The sequence below is a fragment of the Schistocerca cancellata genome, chromosome 4 (genome assembly GCF_023864275.1).
Source record: "Schistocerca cancellata isolate TAMUIC-IGC-003103 chromosome 4, iqSchCanc2.1, whole genome shotgun sequence".
Lineage (NCBI taxonomy): Eukaryota > Metazoa > Arthropoda > Insecta > Orthoptera > Acrididae > Schistocerca > Schistocerca cancellata.
The window spans coordinates 203,466,159-203,481,330 of NC_064629.1; the positions used below are offsets into that span (position 1 = coordinate 203,466,159).

Consider the following 15,172-nt stretch of genomic DNA (forward strand, 5'->3'; position numbering starts at 1 on the left):
GCAGTGCACCTATGCCCCTTCAAACCTCTCTTGAAGCTGTGGCTGTCAGGATAAGGAAGATGCAGGAAATAACTGTCTGCAACATATATCTTCCTTCAGATTGTGCAGTACCCCTGAATGCATTGGCTGCACTGATTGATCAACTCCCTAAACCTTTCCTACTTTTGGGAGATTTTAATGTCCATAATCCTTTGTGGGGTGGCACCTTGCTTACTGGCAGAGGCAGAGATGTCGAAACTTTACTGTCTCAGTTCGACCTGTGCCTCTTAAATACTGGGGCCGCTACACATTTCAGTGTGGCTCATGGTATTTAGTCGGCCATTGATTTATCCGTTGCAGCCCAGGACTACTCCCATCTATCCACTGGAGAGTACATGATGACCTGTGTGGTAGTGACCACTTCCCCGTGTTCCTGTCACTGCCCCAGTGTCAGGCCCATGGATGCATGCCCAGGTGGGCTTTAAACAAGGCGGACTGGGAAACTTTCACCTCTGCTGTCACTGTTGAATCTCCCCCACGTGGTAACCGAAGTGTTGTTGAGCAGGTGACTAGAGAAATCGTTTCTGTGGCAGAAAACACAATCCCTTGCTCTTTAGGGTGTCTCCAGCGAATGGCAGTCCCTTGGTGGTCGCTGGCAGTCGCTGAAGCAATTAAGGAGTGTTGGCAAGCTCTACAGTGGCCTAAGCGGCACCCTTTTCTGGAGCACATCATTGCCTTTAAACTGCTTCATACCAGCATTCGCCAACTTATCAAATGATGGAAGCAGGAGTGTTGTGAGAGAGACGTCTCGACCATCGGATGCCATATGTCACCTTCCCAAGTATTGACAAAGATCAGACGTCTTTTTGGGTACCATACCCCAACAGGTGTTCCCAGTGTTAACATAAAGGCCGTGTTATCTACTGACGTAAACGTGATTGCCGAGCTGTTTGCTGAGCATTATGCTTGAGCCTCTGCATCGAAGAATTACCCCCCAGCCTTTTGCAGTCTCAAACGGTAGCTGGAAGGGAAAGTCCTCTCATTCACTAGACACTACAGTGAATCCTATAACGCCCCATTTCCAGAATGCGAGCTCCTCAGTGCCCTTGCACATTGCCCTGACACAGCTCCTGGGCCAGATCGGATCCACAGTCAGATGATTAAACATGTCTCATGTGACTACAAGCGACATCTCCTCGTGAGCTTCAACCGGATCTGATGCGATGACGTCTTTCCATCACAATGACGGGGGAGCACCATCATTCCAGTTCTCAAACCCAGTAAAAACCCACTTCATGTAGATAGCTATCGACCCATCAGCCTCACCAACATTCTTTGTAAGCTGCTGGAACGTATGGTGTGTCGGCAGTTGGGTCGGTTCCTGGAGTCATGTAGCCTACTGGCTTCATGTCAGGGCGGCTTCCAGCAGGGTCGCTCTAAGTCTGATAATCTTGTGTCCCTAGAGTCTGCCATCCGAACAGCCTTTTCCAGACGCCAACACGTGGTTGCTGTCTTTTTTGATTTACGAAACGCGTACAACACTACCTGGCGACATCATATCCTTGCCACATTATACGAGTGGGGTCTCAGAGGCCCGCTCCCGATTTTTTTTTATCCAAAATTTCCTGTCTCTTCATACTTTCCGTGTCCAAGTTGGTGCCTCCCATAGTCGTCGTCCCCCCCCCCCCCCCCCCCTCCCAATCCAGGAGAATGGGGTCCTGCAGGGCTCTGTATTAAGTATCTCTCTATTTTTAGTGGCCATTAATGGTATAGCAGCAGCTGTAGAGCCATCCATCTCACTGTCTCTCTATGCAGAAGACTTCTGCAGTTCGTACTGCTCCACCAGAACTGGTGTTGCTGAGTGGTGCCTACAGGGAGCCATCCACAAGGTGCAGTCATGGGCTCTAGCCCACAGTTTCCAGTTTTTGGCTGCAAAGTCGTGTGATATGCATTTCTGTCGGTGTCGTACCATTCACCCAGAACCAGAACTTTACCTTAATGACAATGCACTCACTGTAATGTCGACATATCGATTCGTAGGACTGGTTTTCGATGCCTGATTGACTTGGCTTCCTCACCTTCGTCAGCTTAAGCGGAAGTGCTGGCAGCACCTCAATGCTGTCCACTGCCTGAACAACACCAACTGGGGTGCAGATCACTCTACGCTGCTGCAGCTTTACAGAGCCCTTGTTCAGTCCCACCTTGACTATGGGAGTCGTTGCATTTACTCGACCCAGTGCACCACTGTGGCATTCGCCTAGCGACAGGATCTTGTAGGATGAGTCTGCAGAGACCCTCCATTGCAGGTTAGGCATGCACAACTGCTGGCCAGTTACGTTGCACACATTCGTAGTTCTCCTGTGCATCCGAATCACTGTCTCCTTTTCCCACCCATGGTGGTTCATTTCCCGCATCGGCAGCCCAGTTCAGGACTTCCAATTGCAGTTCGTGTCTGATCCTTTCTTTCTGAACTGGAGTCCTTGCCTTTACCACCTGTACTTGAGGTCAACTCATGTACACCTCCATGGTGTATGCCTAGGCCGTGACTTCACCTCAACCTTTCACATGGCCCTAAGAACTCAGTTAACCCCGTTGCTCTCCGCGGAGCGGTTTACGCAGACGGCTTGATGGCTGATGCTTCACGTCAGCTTTGCATATGTGCATGGAGGACATATTGAACAGCATTCCTTTCACGATGGCTGCAGTGTTTTCACAGCTGGGCTGGTTGCTATATTTCGTGCTCTTGAGCACATCCATTCTTGCCCTGGGGAGTCATTTTTTTCTGTGTACTGACTCCTTGAGCAGCCTACAAGCTATCGACCAGTGCTACCCTTGTCATCCTTTGGTAACGGCCATCCAGGAGTCCATCTATGCCTGGAACAGTCCAGTCGTTCAGTGGGGTTTGTGTGGACTCCAGGTCACGTCGGAATCGCAGGCAACGAACTTGCTGACAGGCTGGCCAAACAGTCTATGTGGAAACCGCTTATGGAGATTGGCTTTTATGCAGTTGACCTGTGTTCAGTACTACGCCGCAAGGTTTTGCAGCTTTGGGAGACGAAATGGCATAACCTCGGCATGCACAACAAACTGCATGCCATTAGGGAGAATACGAATGTGTGGCAGTCCTCCATGCGGGCCTCTCGCAGGGACTCTGTGGTTCTCTGTTGGCTCTGCATTGGGTGACACAAAGCTACCTCCTGTATCGTGATGACCCACCTCGGTGTTGGTGTGGCGCCCGGCTGACAGTGGCCCAAATCTTGGTGAGCTGTCCTTTGGCTGCCCTGCGACACCCACCATCACTGCACTCGTTGCCATTAATTTCAGCCGACAATGCCTCGGCTAATTTAGTTTTACATTTTATATGTGATGGTGGGTTTTATCATTCTGTATAAGTTTTAGTGCATGTCCTTTCTCCTGTTATGTTCTCCTCTCTAATGCTTTTGGGGTGGATGTCTTAATGTGTCACATTGTGGCTGGCTTTTCCTTTTTATTCTCGTGATTGGCAAGCCACGGTCATCTGCTCTCTTGTTTTTACTCCTCCTACCTGTTTCTTGCTTCTCTCTGTCTGTTGTTTTCTTTTCCTGTTTTGTCTATAGTAGTGTAGGTTGTTATTCCTTTCTCCTGTTATTGCCCTGAACATCTTTATCATCTTTCTCTTGTTAAATTATTTTACCGGGAACAAGGGACCGATGACCGTGCAGTTTGGTCCCTTCTCCCTCTCTTTTAAACCAACCAACCAAACTCTGAAATGATTTCGACCAATTCAGTTCACACATTAGTCTGGAAAGAAAACTGTGGAGTAAGAACCACCAGACTTGTATTGGGGTGAGCATGATAATGTGGACAGAGAAGCTGTGAGGACGAGATTGGTCACTTAGTTTCCATATAAATGTGAGGATATGTTAATGAGCGAGAAATGAGATTGTTGACAAAGTATTGGGAATCATTCCTCAGTAATAGTGGCAAATGGATTTAATCTACTAAATTATTTGCACTGTTGGTATAAAGTGTGTGTGTGTGTGTGTGTGTGTGTGTGTGTGTGTGTGTGTGTGTGTGTGTAAGGGGGGGGGGGTAGAGAGAGAGAGAGAGAGAGAGAGAGAGAGAGAGAGAGAGTCAGTCCAGCAAAAACTGTATTCAGAAATTAATTGTGAGTACGTTCTTGTTGCAGAAATTATGAATGAAGTCATTCGTAACAAGAAAAAGGGACAAGGTATTGAGTGGCGAGTTCTAGTTGTTGATCAGCTTGCCATGAGGATGGTGTCAGCATGCTGTAAAATGCATGAAATATCTGCTGAAGGTATCACAAGTAAGTATGAAATGAACTTATATCTATGACATAATAGCATTTAGTTTTAACTGCACACTGAGATGAATCTCGTTTTGTTATTGAGGTTTGTCAAATGTTAGATTCCTGGATCATAAACAGGTTACTTTATTTGGTTGGTACCAAGTGGTGTGTGGTGAAGACAACTCTGTCTTGGAAGGAATGGGTTCCACATCATTGGGCTTTGGCAGCTCTAATTTTCCTCGATTTCCTTAAATCACTCTTGGAGGAACAGATTGGTTTTTAAGCACACTTTAACCTTTTCTCTTTGCCCCCTTTTGCATTTCAGATAGCGCTGTAGCTCTTCTGATCAGTGCCAGAGACTTATCTTAATTTTTATTTGCCCAATGTTAGAATAGAGAGCAAAGGGAAAGTAGGAGGAGCCGGTCGTTGTGGCAGAGCGGTTCTAGGTGCTTCAGTCCGGAACCGCAGTGCTGCTACGGTCGCAGGTTCAAATCCTGCCTCGGGCATGGATGTGTGTGCTGTCCTTAGGTTGGTTAGGTTTAAGTAGTTCTAAGTTCTAGGGCACTGATGACCTCAGATGTTAAGTCCCATAGTGCTCAGAACCATTTGAATGTAGGAGGAGGGTGTGCACAGATGTGCAGTATGTAAATTCTGTGGAGACAGTTGTAACAACAGTATCAGTTACCATGTTGATCCGGTGAATAAATTTTCATGTTCTCATTTAATTTTGCCAAATAATATAGCTGCTAGGAAGAAAAACAAATATTTTCAGCATCACGACTTCAGATGTAAGTATGCAGTTTCTGTGCTGTGATTGGGTCCAGATGTAAATACTTAATTTTTACCTTTTTGTGAAAGATTATCGGCTTCACTTGTAGCAATTACTTTAAAAGTAGTTAGTGTTACTTTGCAATTGCCATATTTTTTACATAATACATGTGGTGTATGTATTTATTTAACCTTATCAGTTTGAGGCCTTCAGCTCTTTCTTACATCAACCCAGGGTGACACATGTACTTTTTTTGCCCCACTGTAGTTACCTAAGAAGTAACAATAATTTTAATATGACAGATAGTAATACTAACGACCAGTGAAGTTAATACTGGCACCACCACCACCACCTCCTCCTCTGCCATTGCTGCCATGTGGTGGCGGTGGCGGCGGGGGATACAAGAAGTATTTATACATGTACAAAACTAATATTTTGTAATGTTCCAAGTTCTGAGGGAGAGCAATTTAAGTAGAATGCACCAGTTAAGAGTAATGGGAAATGAGGAAGATCTGCTTAGAAAGGCTGATGTAATGAGTGCATACGGGGACAAAGGCAGACATTATTGAATTGCTTCAGTAGATGTCATTAACTGCCTTTTAAACTGGAGATAATATTCAGTTTTCTATTCTAATGAGGGAGGTTATTCCACAGTTTTGTTTGTGCTACTAAAAAAGATTTTGTGAGAGAGAGAGAGAGAGAGAGAGAGAGAGAGAGAGAGAGAGAGAGAGAGAGAGAGAGAGAGAGAGAGAGAGAGGGGGGGGGGGGAAGTGATTTTTCTCTGTTGTGACTGAGTGTTTCTGCCATGTTGTTCAGATGGGCATTCAAAGAGAGAGAGAGAGAGAGAGAGAGAGAGAGGGGGGGGGGAAGTGATTTTTCTCTGTTGTGACTGAGTGTTTCTGCCATGTTGTTCAGATGGGCATTCAAATGGGGAGAAATATGAGGGACAGCGTATATTGACAAGACAGTAGAGGAGACATAGTGTATGGAAATCTCTGCACTTGTCTGCACACAGCCAGGATAGCTGTGCATACGATGGCAAAACATGACCAAAATGTCAAATGTCAGATATACAGGGCTATTACAAATGATTGAAGCGATTTCATAAATTCACTGTAGCTCCATTCATTGACATATGGTCACAACACACTACAGATACGTAGAAAAACTCATAAAGTTTTGTTCGGCTGAAGCCGCACTTCAGGTTTCTGCCGCCAGAGCGCTCGAGAGCGCAGTGAGACAAAATGGCGACAGGAGCCGAGAAAGCGTATGTCGTGCTTGAAATGCACTCACATCAGTCAGTCATAACAGTGCAGTGACACTTCAGTACGAAGTTCAACAAAGATCCACCAACTGCTAACTCCATTCGGCGATGGTATGTGCAGTTTAAAGCTTCTGGATGCCTCTGTAAGGGGAAATAAACGGGTCGGCCTGCAGTGAGCGAAGCAACGGTTGAACGCGTGCGGGCAAGTTTCACGCATAGCCCGCGGAAGTTGACGAATAAAGCAAGCAGGGAGCTAAACGTACCACAGCCGACGGTTTGGAAAATCTTACGGAAAAGGCTAAAGCAGAAGCCTTACCGTTTCCAATTGCTACAAGCCCTGACACCCGATGACAAAGTCAAACGCTTTGAATTTTCGGCGCAGTTGCAACGGCTCATGGAAGAGGATGCATTCAGTGCGAAACTTGTTTCCAGTGATGAAGCAACATTTTTTCTTAATGGTGAAGTGAACAGACACAATGTGCGAATCTGGGTGGTAGAGAATCCTCACGCATTCGTGCAGCAAATTCGCAATTCACCAAAAGTTAATGTGTTTTGTGCAATTTCGCGGTTTAAAGTTTACGGCCTCTTTTTCTTCTGCGAAAAAAACGTTACAGGACATGTGTACCTGGACATGCTGGAAAATTGGCTCATGCCACAACTGGAGCCCATAATGATGTTCGGCATTTCTTAAACAGGAGATTGGAAAACCGATGGATCGGTCGTGGTGGAGATCATGATCAGCAATTCATGTCATGGCCTCCAAGCTCTCCCGACTTAACCCCATGCGATTTCTTTCTGTGGGGTTATGTGAAAGATTCAGTGTTTAAACCTCCTCTACCAAGAAATGTGCCAGAACTGTGAGCTCGCATCAACGATGCTTTCGAACTCATTGATGGGGACATGCTGCGCCGAGTGTGGGAGGAACTTGATTATCGGCCTGATGTCTGCCGAATCACTAAAGGGGCACATATCGAACATTTGTGAATGCCTAAAAAAACTTTTTGAGTTTTTGTATGTGTGTGCAAAGCATTGTGAGAATATCTCAAATAATAAAGTTATTGTAGAGCTGTGAAATCACTTCAATCATTTGTAATAACCGTGTATTGAACATAGGCATTCATAACCAGTTTCACGAGATACAAGCTTTTCTGAGAAAGACCTTACAGGATAACACCATTGTACTCAACAATTGAAAGTACAAGCATTTGTATAAGGGTTTTTTTTCTGGTCAGAGGTCAAGAGCTTTTTATATTTTTGTATGGAATGGTGCTATGGCGATCTCTTCTTGCACACTGAAGCTATTTACGAAGCCCAATTTAGATATTCCTCTAATTATTACTTCTAGACCCTTTGCTGTGGAAGAGAAGTCGATATTTGTCCTATGCAGGATTAATGGTCACAGGGGTTCCCGATATTTACAAGCTAATTAGCCTAGAATGACCAACCAGAACCTGAGTTTTGGGTGAGTTGACCTTGGCTTTAATCCTATATTCTTGTACCCATTTTGATAATGCACACACATCAGTATTGAAGTTATTGAAAGCTGTCTTCAGCTTGATTGATTTTGTACTTGAATACAACTGGAGGTCATCAGCATACATTTGGTATTTAGAGTAAGACAAAACTGTTGACACATCATTGACATACAATGAAGAGAGTACAGAACATAGCACCGTATGCAGGAGGGTACCCGATACTACCTGTCTCCATTGTGACTTCATGATGCACTGCCTGTAGTATGTCATCATATTACCCTCTGTAATCACAGGACTCACAAGGGGAAGGCTTCACACACGGCCAACCGATTCGGCTCAAATTTGGCAGGTCGCTTGTGTACAACCTAAAACGAAGGAGATATTTTGGGTCAACACCCTCGCAGTTTTGAGAGTGTCACCCCTAAAGGTTATGAAGAGCAATCGACTCAAAATTGGTGGGATCGATAGATAATTGTAAATAGAGCATTTTTCATCATCAGGTATGGGGGTCCAAAAATGCAAACTTTTCCAGAAATTGAGGTAAGGAACTTTTACAACTGCCGCTTTTGTACCCACATGGTAAACACATCCCGCCGCCATCATCGATAGAGCAACGGCCAAGGTAACTGGCTGGGAATCGGAGAACCCAGGTTTGAATCTCGAAGAAACCTAGCTGATGTTACTCTTTTAGTTTTTTTTCTGTATCTCAATTGATAGGGATATGAGGGTTAATAAGGTAAGTAAATCAATAAGGAATGATAATAATAAGGTAGGCAAACTAATGTCCCAAATGCCGTGAGTTACTAAAGTATTAAACTTTTAAGCCTTGTCACATGAAAACAACTCCGAGTAAGAGTGCTGCGAATTCCTCACGAAGGATCACAGATAGCCAACAGCGCGACACTTGTTTACAGTGAGGCACGGGACGGAATCCACGCGGGGAGAGTTATGTTGTCCCGGTTGCCTCTTCGCCATATCATAGTTGTGAACCTGGAAGAGTGAAGGTGTCCAGCCTTATAGAAGCCATTTGGAAAGAGTTGTTTTCCGTTATTAGGCTGCTGCGAACCTCGTGGATACATGTAGTGATTTTTCCATCGTTAATGCACCGAATGAAATACGTTTAGTGAATCAATACAGTGTTCTTCCATCAGTAACATATGACGAGTACTGTATGTAGTTTGTAGTAATTAACTCGTCTGTTTATGACGTAGTAACTAGTTATTGTTTGTTGTGTCATATCTTTCAGGTGCATAATCTGAATAATGGAGGATGTACACCCTTTGACTAGCGCTGTAATATATAGTTAGGAGCCTGTCACAGACGATGGCAAGCGGGAAGTTATCGTCGCTGTGTTTTGGTTTGTAAAAGTGTTGCAAGATGGATGCATTATCAATGCACTACCGGAAGCAGGCAGTTCTGTTTCTCGGCCTTCCAGATTGATAGGAGCGGCACTTGTAAAAGATTCTTACCTTAATTTCTGGAAACTTGTGCGTTTTCGGACCCATACCTGGTGATGAAAAATGCTCTATTTACAATTATCTATCGATCCCTCCAATTTTGAGTCGATTGCTTGTCATAACCTTTAGGGGCGATTTTCTCAAAAACATGGGGGTGTTGACCCAAAATATCTTAGATTCCTTCGTTTTAGGTTGGACACAAGCGACCTGCCAAATTTGAGCCGAATCGGTTGGCCGTGTCTGAGGCCTTCCCCTTGTCAGTGCGCCATGTACAGTTCCTGATAAGCGAGGTAATCGTTCCTCCAGGTCCTATAATTGTTCTACAGGGTGATTCAAAAAGAATACCACAACTTTAAAAATTTGTATTTAATGAAAGAAACATAATATAACCTTCTGTTATACATCATTACAAAGAGTATTTAAAAAGGTTTTTTTTTTCACTCAAAAACAAGTTCAGAGATGTTCAATATGGCCCCCTCCAGACACTCGAGCAATATCAACCCGATACTCCAACTCGTTCCACACTCTCTGTAGCATATCAGGCGTAACAGTTTGGATAGCTGCTGTTATTTCTCGTTTCAAATCATCAATGGTGGCTGGGAGAGGTGGCCGAAACACCATATCCTTAACATACCCCCATAAGAAAAAATCGCAGGGGGTAAGATCAGGGCTTCTTGGAGGCCAGTGATGAAGTGCTCTGTCACGGGCTGCCTGGCGGCCGATCCATCGCCTCGGGTAGTTGACGTTCAGGTTTCATAACTAACCTTTTTCGTAGGACTCTCCATACAGTTTACTGTGGAATTTGCAGCTCTCTGCTAGCTCTGAGAGTCGATTTTCCTGGGCTGCGAACAAATGCTTGCTGGATGCGTGCTACATTTTCATCACTCGTTCTCGGCCGTCCAGAACTTTTCCCTTTGCACAAACACCCATTCTCTGTAAACTGTTTATACCAACGTTTAATACACCACCTATCAGGAGGTTTAACACCATACTTCGTTCGAAATGCACGCTGAACAACTGTCGTCGATTCACTTCTGCCGTACTCAATAACACAAAAAGCTTTCTGTTGAGCGGTCGCCATCTTAGCATCAACTGACGCTGACGCCTAGTCAACAGCGCCTCAAGCGAACAAATGTACAACTAAATGAAACTTTATAGCTCCCTTAATTTGCCGACAGATAGTGCTTAGCTCTGCCTTTTGTCATTGCAGAGTTTTAAATTCCTAAAGTTGTGGTATTCTTTTTGAATCACCCTGTAAAACTCTTCAGGTAAAATATAACCCAACAATTGAAGTCTAATTGAGGTGGTTATAGTGTCTCCCCTTAGTAGTTGGTGTGACTTTTCGGAACAAATGTCTTATTCAGTATTTTCAGATTTTTGACCCTACTTACTCATCAGTATATCTTTGTGTGTTGTTAATAAATCTCTACAATTAATTAAATGTGTTTTTTTTTAATTTTTTGTGGGGTTTGTAGAGGAGGGGGTCTCATGCCTTTGACAGCATACATGATTGAAAATGCTTTGTTATTACTAAAGTTAACATGAAACTGTTATCATTAGGATAATGGAGGAGATAAAGCTTCCAGTTGTTAAGTTACTTTTAATGTTACATTGTGAATATGAGTTGCAAATTTATAGGTTTCTGATACAAGATCACTGACCCTGAAAAAATTGGATCGATTTACTATTCCATTTTGGTATGCTGCCAGTTTTGTATTATTTTGGATAAAAGTTGCACCGATTTCCTTTAGTGGGGTTTGTATGCAGTGTCAAGCTTTTGATGACTTACTCCATAGTCATCATAGAAGTTTCTGGTGTTTTTATTTGTTACATCAATGACTGTGGTGAAAAGACAGTGGTAGCAGTGTTGATTTCATTAGTTAGTGGATGACTCGACTTATTTCTCCATTGTCTTTCAGCATCAATCATCTTGTTCCATTCACCATTCACCACTAATGGTATAGCCACTTGCTGATTAAAGCAGGTGGTGGTGGTGGTGGTGGTGGTGGTGGTGGTGCACATTCTGATCTCAGAGGCTTCTTTGATAACAGAATACCAGTAGGTTAATGTGTGGGATAACATTTTTGTTTCATCTAACATAATTGTATGTTTGTTCTTGAGACTGTGTTGAGTAACACAACACTTATTGAAATCACAAAATTTAATGTGGCATTGGTGCTATGTGCAGCATTCAGAAATTGTTCGTATTGACTCGTCACTGTAATGGCTACTACTTTCACAAGTAATATGATAAATTCCAGGAACAGTGAGGCAAAGACTGCCTGTTACTGGGTGAGGCTTTTTCTAATTTTCTTTGGTAATTGGAAAATTGACTGTAAGACTTATGGATGCAAAATGGTCAGTAAATTCAGTGAGAGTCTGTTTTGTTTTCAGTTTAGTCAGTTTAGTCTGTATTTTTCAGTTCTGGTCCCTAAAGTACGTTTTGTACAGTGGCTTTTTTAAAATATTTACAGGATATGAAAAAAGTTTGTGGCCAGTAAAGAAATGTTTTATGTGGCAAATGGATTGAAAAATTAGCAAAAACTGTTGAAGGCTCTGTGGTAAACTTTAACAACCTTGTGCAGCAGAGCCTCATTCAGTGTTATCTAAATGATGTGAAGTCATTTGACAAATCTCAAGATAAGTCAGAAATTTCTCATAAAAAATGATACAATAAAATACGAAACTTCTGGATCATCAGCTTATGGAGCATGTTTCCTGTAGATGACTCACCTGAGAACTAGTTGGAGAAGGACTTTACAAACACTGGTCAGCTGTTGAAAAATCCTGTATTAAGTTCCATACCTCAGCACGAAAGCAAGCTGAATGGTTCGTTGAAACACAAGAATATTTGTTAGACAAAAAAAGAAAAAATTACCAAAGCAGTAATTATGTTAGCATGTGTGACTGCTTATACATGTTAGAGATTTAATGGTTTCTTTCAGAAGAGAGATCTGTCAATGCATCTAATCAGTAATGAACTCACAAATCTCATCAGAACACTCATGAATTGATTGATTTTGTGTTAGTGCTGCTCTGTTGAATCTGGGAGTATTTTATAAGAAGTAGAGCAGTTGAAAAACGGTGTTTTCAGCCCTAGAGAAAGTGAATATCTCAAAGTGCCAAAGCAAGATGCTAAATTTCCTTGCAAGCTAGAAAGCAGTGTGAGTGTGTGCTTGTACACACATTTTGGAATTAAGTGTTCTTTGCATAAACCTATATTGTGGCATTCTCTGAAGAAGGTGAAAGAAGGATCATACAAAAACATAGTGAAAGTAGCTGCAGGTCTTCGAATTGAGTACAGTGAACATGGACTAGTTAATGAATGGAAACTACTGACTCCGGAATAAGAAAAATCTGGTGTTGACGAGTACCTAGTGGACATTTACTGGAGTCAGTTTTTTGAGAAGACCTATACCTGAAGAGAGAAGAAATACCATCAGGTTACAAAATTTCTAAAAGCTGTGCTTGTAATTTTGCATTGGCAGTGCAGATGTAGAAAGGGAACACCTTTGAGGGAAACACTGCAAATGTGTGAAAGAACATTGGATGCTCATTTAACTGTACAGATGCTGTAGTGAATGTGGTTGAGGGGAAAGCTCACTTTGCAGTTATCACTCAGGAACTTCACCTGTCAGGCACAGCTCATCAGATACTAACAGTGCTGTGAAGGTGAGAAGAGATTTACTGAGGAAAAACTGAAGAAACAACACAAACAGGAAAAAGAGGTTGTTGCAAGCAAATGTGAAGAGTAAGTTTGAAAAAAGCTAATTATGGCATTGAACGTGGTGAATAGGCACTGAATAAAATGAGAGAAGGAAGAAAAGGAGGAGAGATTGACTTTTGGTAGATTATTGGATGACACAAACAAGTACTTAAAAGAAGCAATACATAAAAAGGGCTTGTTGCAAATGTAGCCCAAGCAATGTTGGAGGGTGCTACAAAAGATAAGAGAAGAAGAATGAAGAAAATTAAAGATGTAGAAAAAGAAGAGAAAGCAGTTAAGTAAAAATCTTTATATAACTATTTTTCAAAGAAGTAAAAAGTAGTGAGAGACTTAATTCCTTAATTTTGTAAGGAAAGGTAGATTATTTTCCACATTACATGTAAAAATTAGAAGCTGTAAACATTTCTTGGTCTTGCACTGAAACTGTCACTGTACAGCTGCTGTGTAAAGCTTTTTCTAGTTCTAGGTATATTTGTGCTGAATAAGAGCATTTCAGTACTCGTGTAATAAAGTCCAATGAATTTCCTTATGTGATTTTGTAATGATTTTTATATGTTGATTACAGTTAAAACAATAAATAGGTGTGAGTTGGTTCGGTATGGGGATGGTGGAGACCAATTTTTTTAAAAAGAAGTGAAAGACATAGTTTTGGATCCTTCTTTATTTTCATGAGAAATTTGAGGTGGTATGTAGTCTGTTTTTCTCTATGACCAATCAGTAGTCAGTTTTTGTAATCAAAATGGTCACCAAGTTTAATTTTAGGTTTGGTTTCCATTCTTGTAAGACTGTATAAATTTACTGAAAATGTAAACCTGACGTGTGTGTGTGTGAAAACTTTGGCAGTGAGTAAGTGAAACATCCATATGTGCTCTCTAATGTTGCTCAGGTTCTCATTTAATTGTTTGTGAAGATTTTGTTAATCTGTGACTTTAAGGAATAAACTTCCAGGTCACATGTAACTTTGTGTATTTTGCTATGTAAGGAGATAATTGGATGCTTTTTGCATTAATATATCTTTTACTTTGGTTATTTTCCAGTTGTGGAGGATATAAATAAAAAGAGAGAACCTCTGTCTACAATGGAGGCCGTGTACTTGATCACACCAAGTGAAAAATCTGTACACGCATTAATGCAGGACTTCGCCAGTCCTAATCGCACCATGTATCGTGCTGCCCATGTGTATTTCACTGAAGGTACATCAGCTTCACTGGCATGTATTGACAGGTTTATTCTTTGTGAAGTTATGGGAGTGATGAATACATTGTTTCTTACTTGTCTATTGAGGAGTAAGTGTTTATATTTAACATGGATGTAGAAACAAAAGTTTGTATTGTTATGCAGAGCAAAGTAACAGTGCTGTGTTCACTCAGAGTGATGTGTGATGATACATGTAAAATAGTTTCAGGATTAGGAAGTGAGTATGTGCAGAAGAAATTGTCTCCATAGATGGTCCATTTTAAGAAACACAATGTTACTGTGGTAAAAATGTCAGCAGACTTGGTTTATTGAAACTACGCCCTGTGCAAAACACAATTTCCTTTTTGTTTGCTCAGAAATGTTTAGACATGTGTGTGTCATCATCTTTGCTGGGTGTATACATGCCGGGACAACTGGAGAAAAGCTGGGAATTTAAGAGTTCTGGGAATTTTTCATTGTTTTCGGTTAAATTTGTGTAATTTTGAGTTGTAAGAAATGATACTGTTTACATTAATTTTGTTTGATCAGTTGCCAGTGGACTCACATGCATGCACAGAGCTGAAGTTGTATGTTAGCAGCACCTTCTTGTGCTTGTGGCTACTTGAAGTGTGGCTGTTAGCTATGTAAGCAGTAAGCAGCCATATGCTATCTGGAATTTTTTTTCTAGGTCACCCAGGCTGCCAGATTGATGCATGCACAGAGCAGTCAGAGTTGAGGTTGACAGTAGCCTTCACATGATCTGTTTGTTTCACGATTTTGGTGTTTTCTCTTCATTCACAGCTCTCATGTCAAATGAAAGCAAAACAGGTTTCTGTGACTGGGAGCGATCAAGTGAATTAAATTACATTCACGTAAATCTAAAATAGGTCATTAGTTTTAGTTTTCTGATTTTATTTCCATGTTATTGGCAATCAATTGTTAATCATCTTGCAGAACAGTGAAGTTATTTTTGTAAGTTTGCTGAAGAATTTGGCTTTTATTAATCTTCTCCACAGAGACAGCTAATTTATTTGAAA

General features: G+C 41.9%; 1 protein-coding gene across 3 annotated transcripts in view; it reads left to right on the forward strand.

Annotated features, from left to right (window-relative positions):
* LOC126183622 (protein ROP) overlaps positions 1 to 15,172 on the forward strand; it is a 100,314-nt gene that overhangs the window by 12,448 nt on the left and 72,694 nt on the right. For all 3 annotated transcript variants that reach the window (XR_007536778.1, XM_049925740.1, XM_049925741.1), the window contains exons 2-3: positions 4,148 to 4,285; positions 13,997 to 14,152. Coding sequence is in view for 2 of the 3 variants with exons in the window: in XM_049925740.1 (XP_049781697.1) it covers positions 4,148 to 4,285; positions 13,997 to 14,152 (294 nt within the window). In the remaining variant the exon portion in view is untranslated. The remainder of the gene's footprint in view (positions 1 to 4,147; positions 4,286 to 13,996; positions 14,153 to 15,172) is intronic.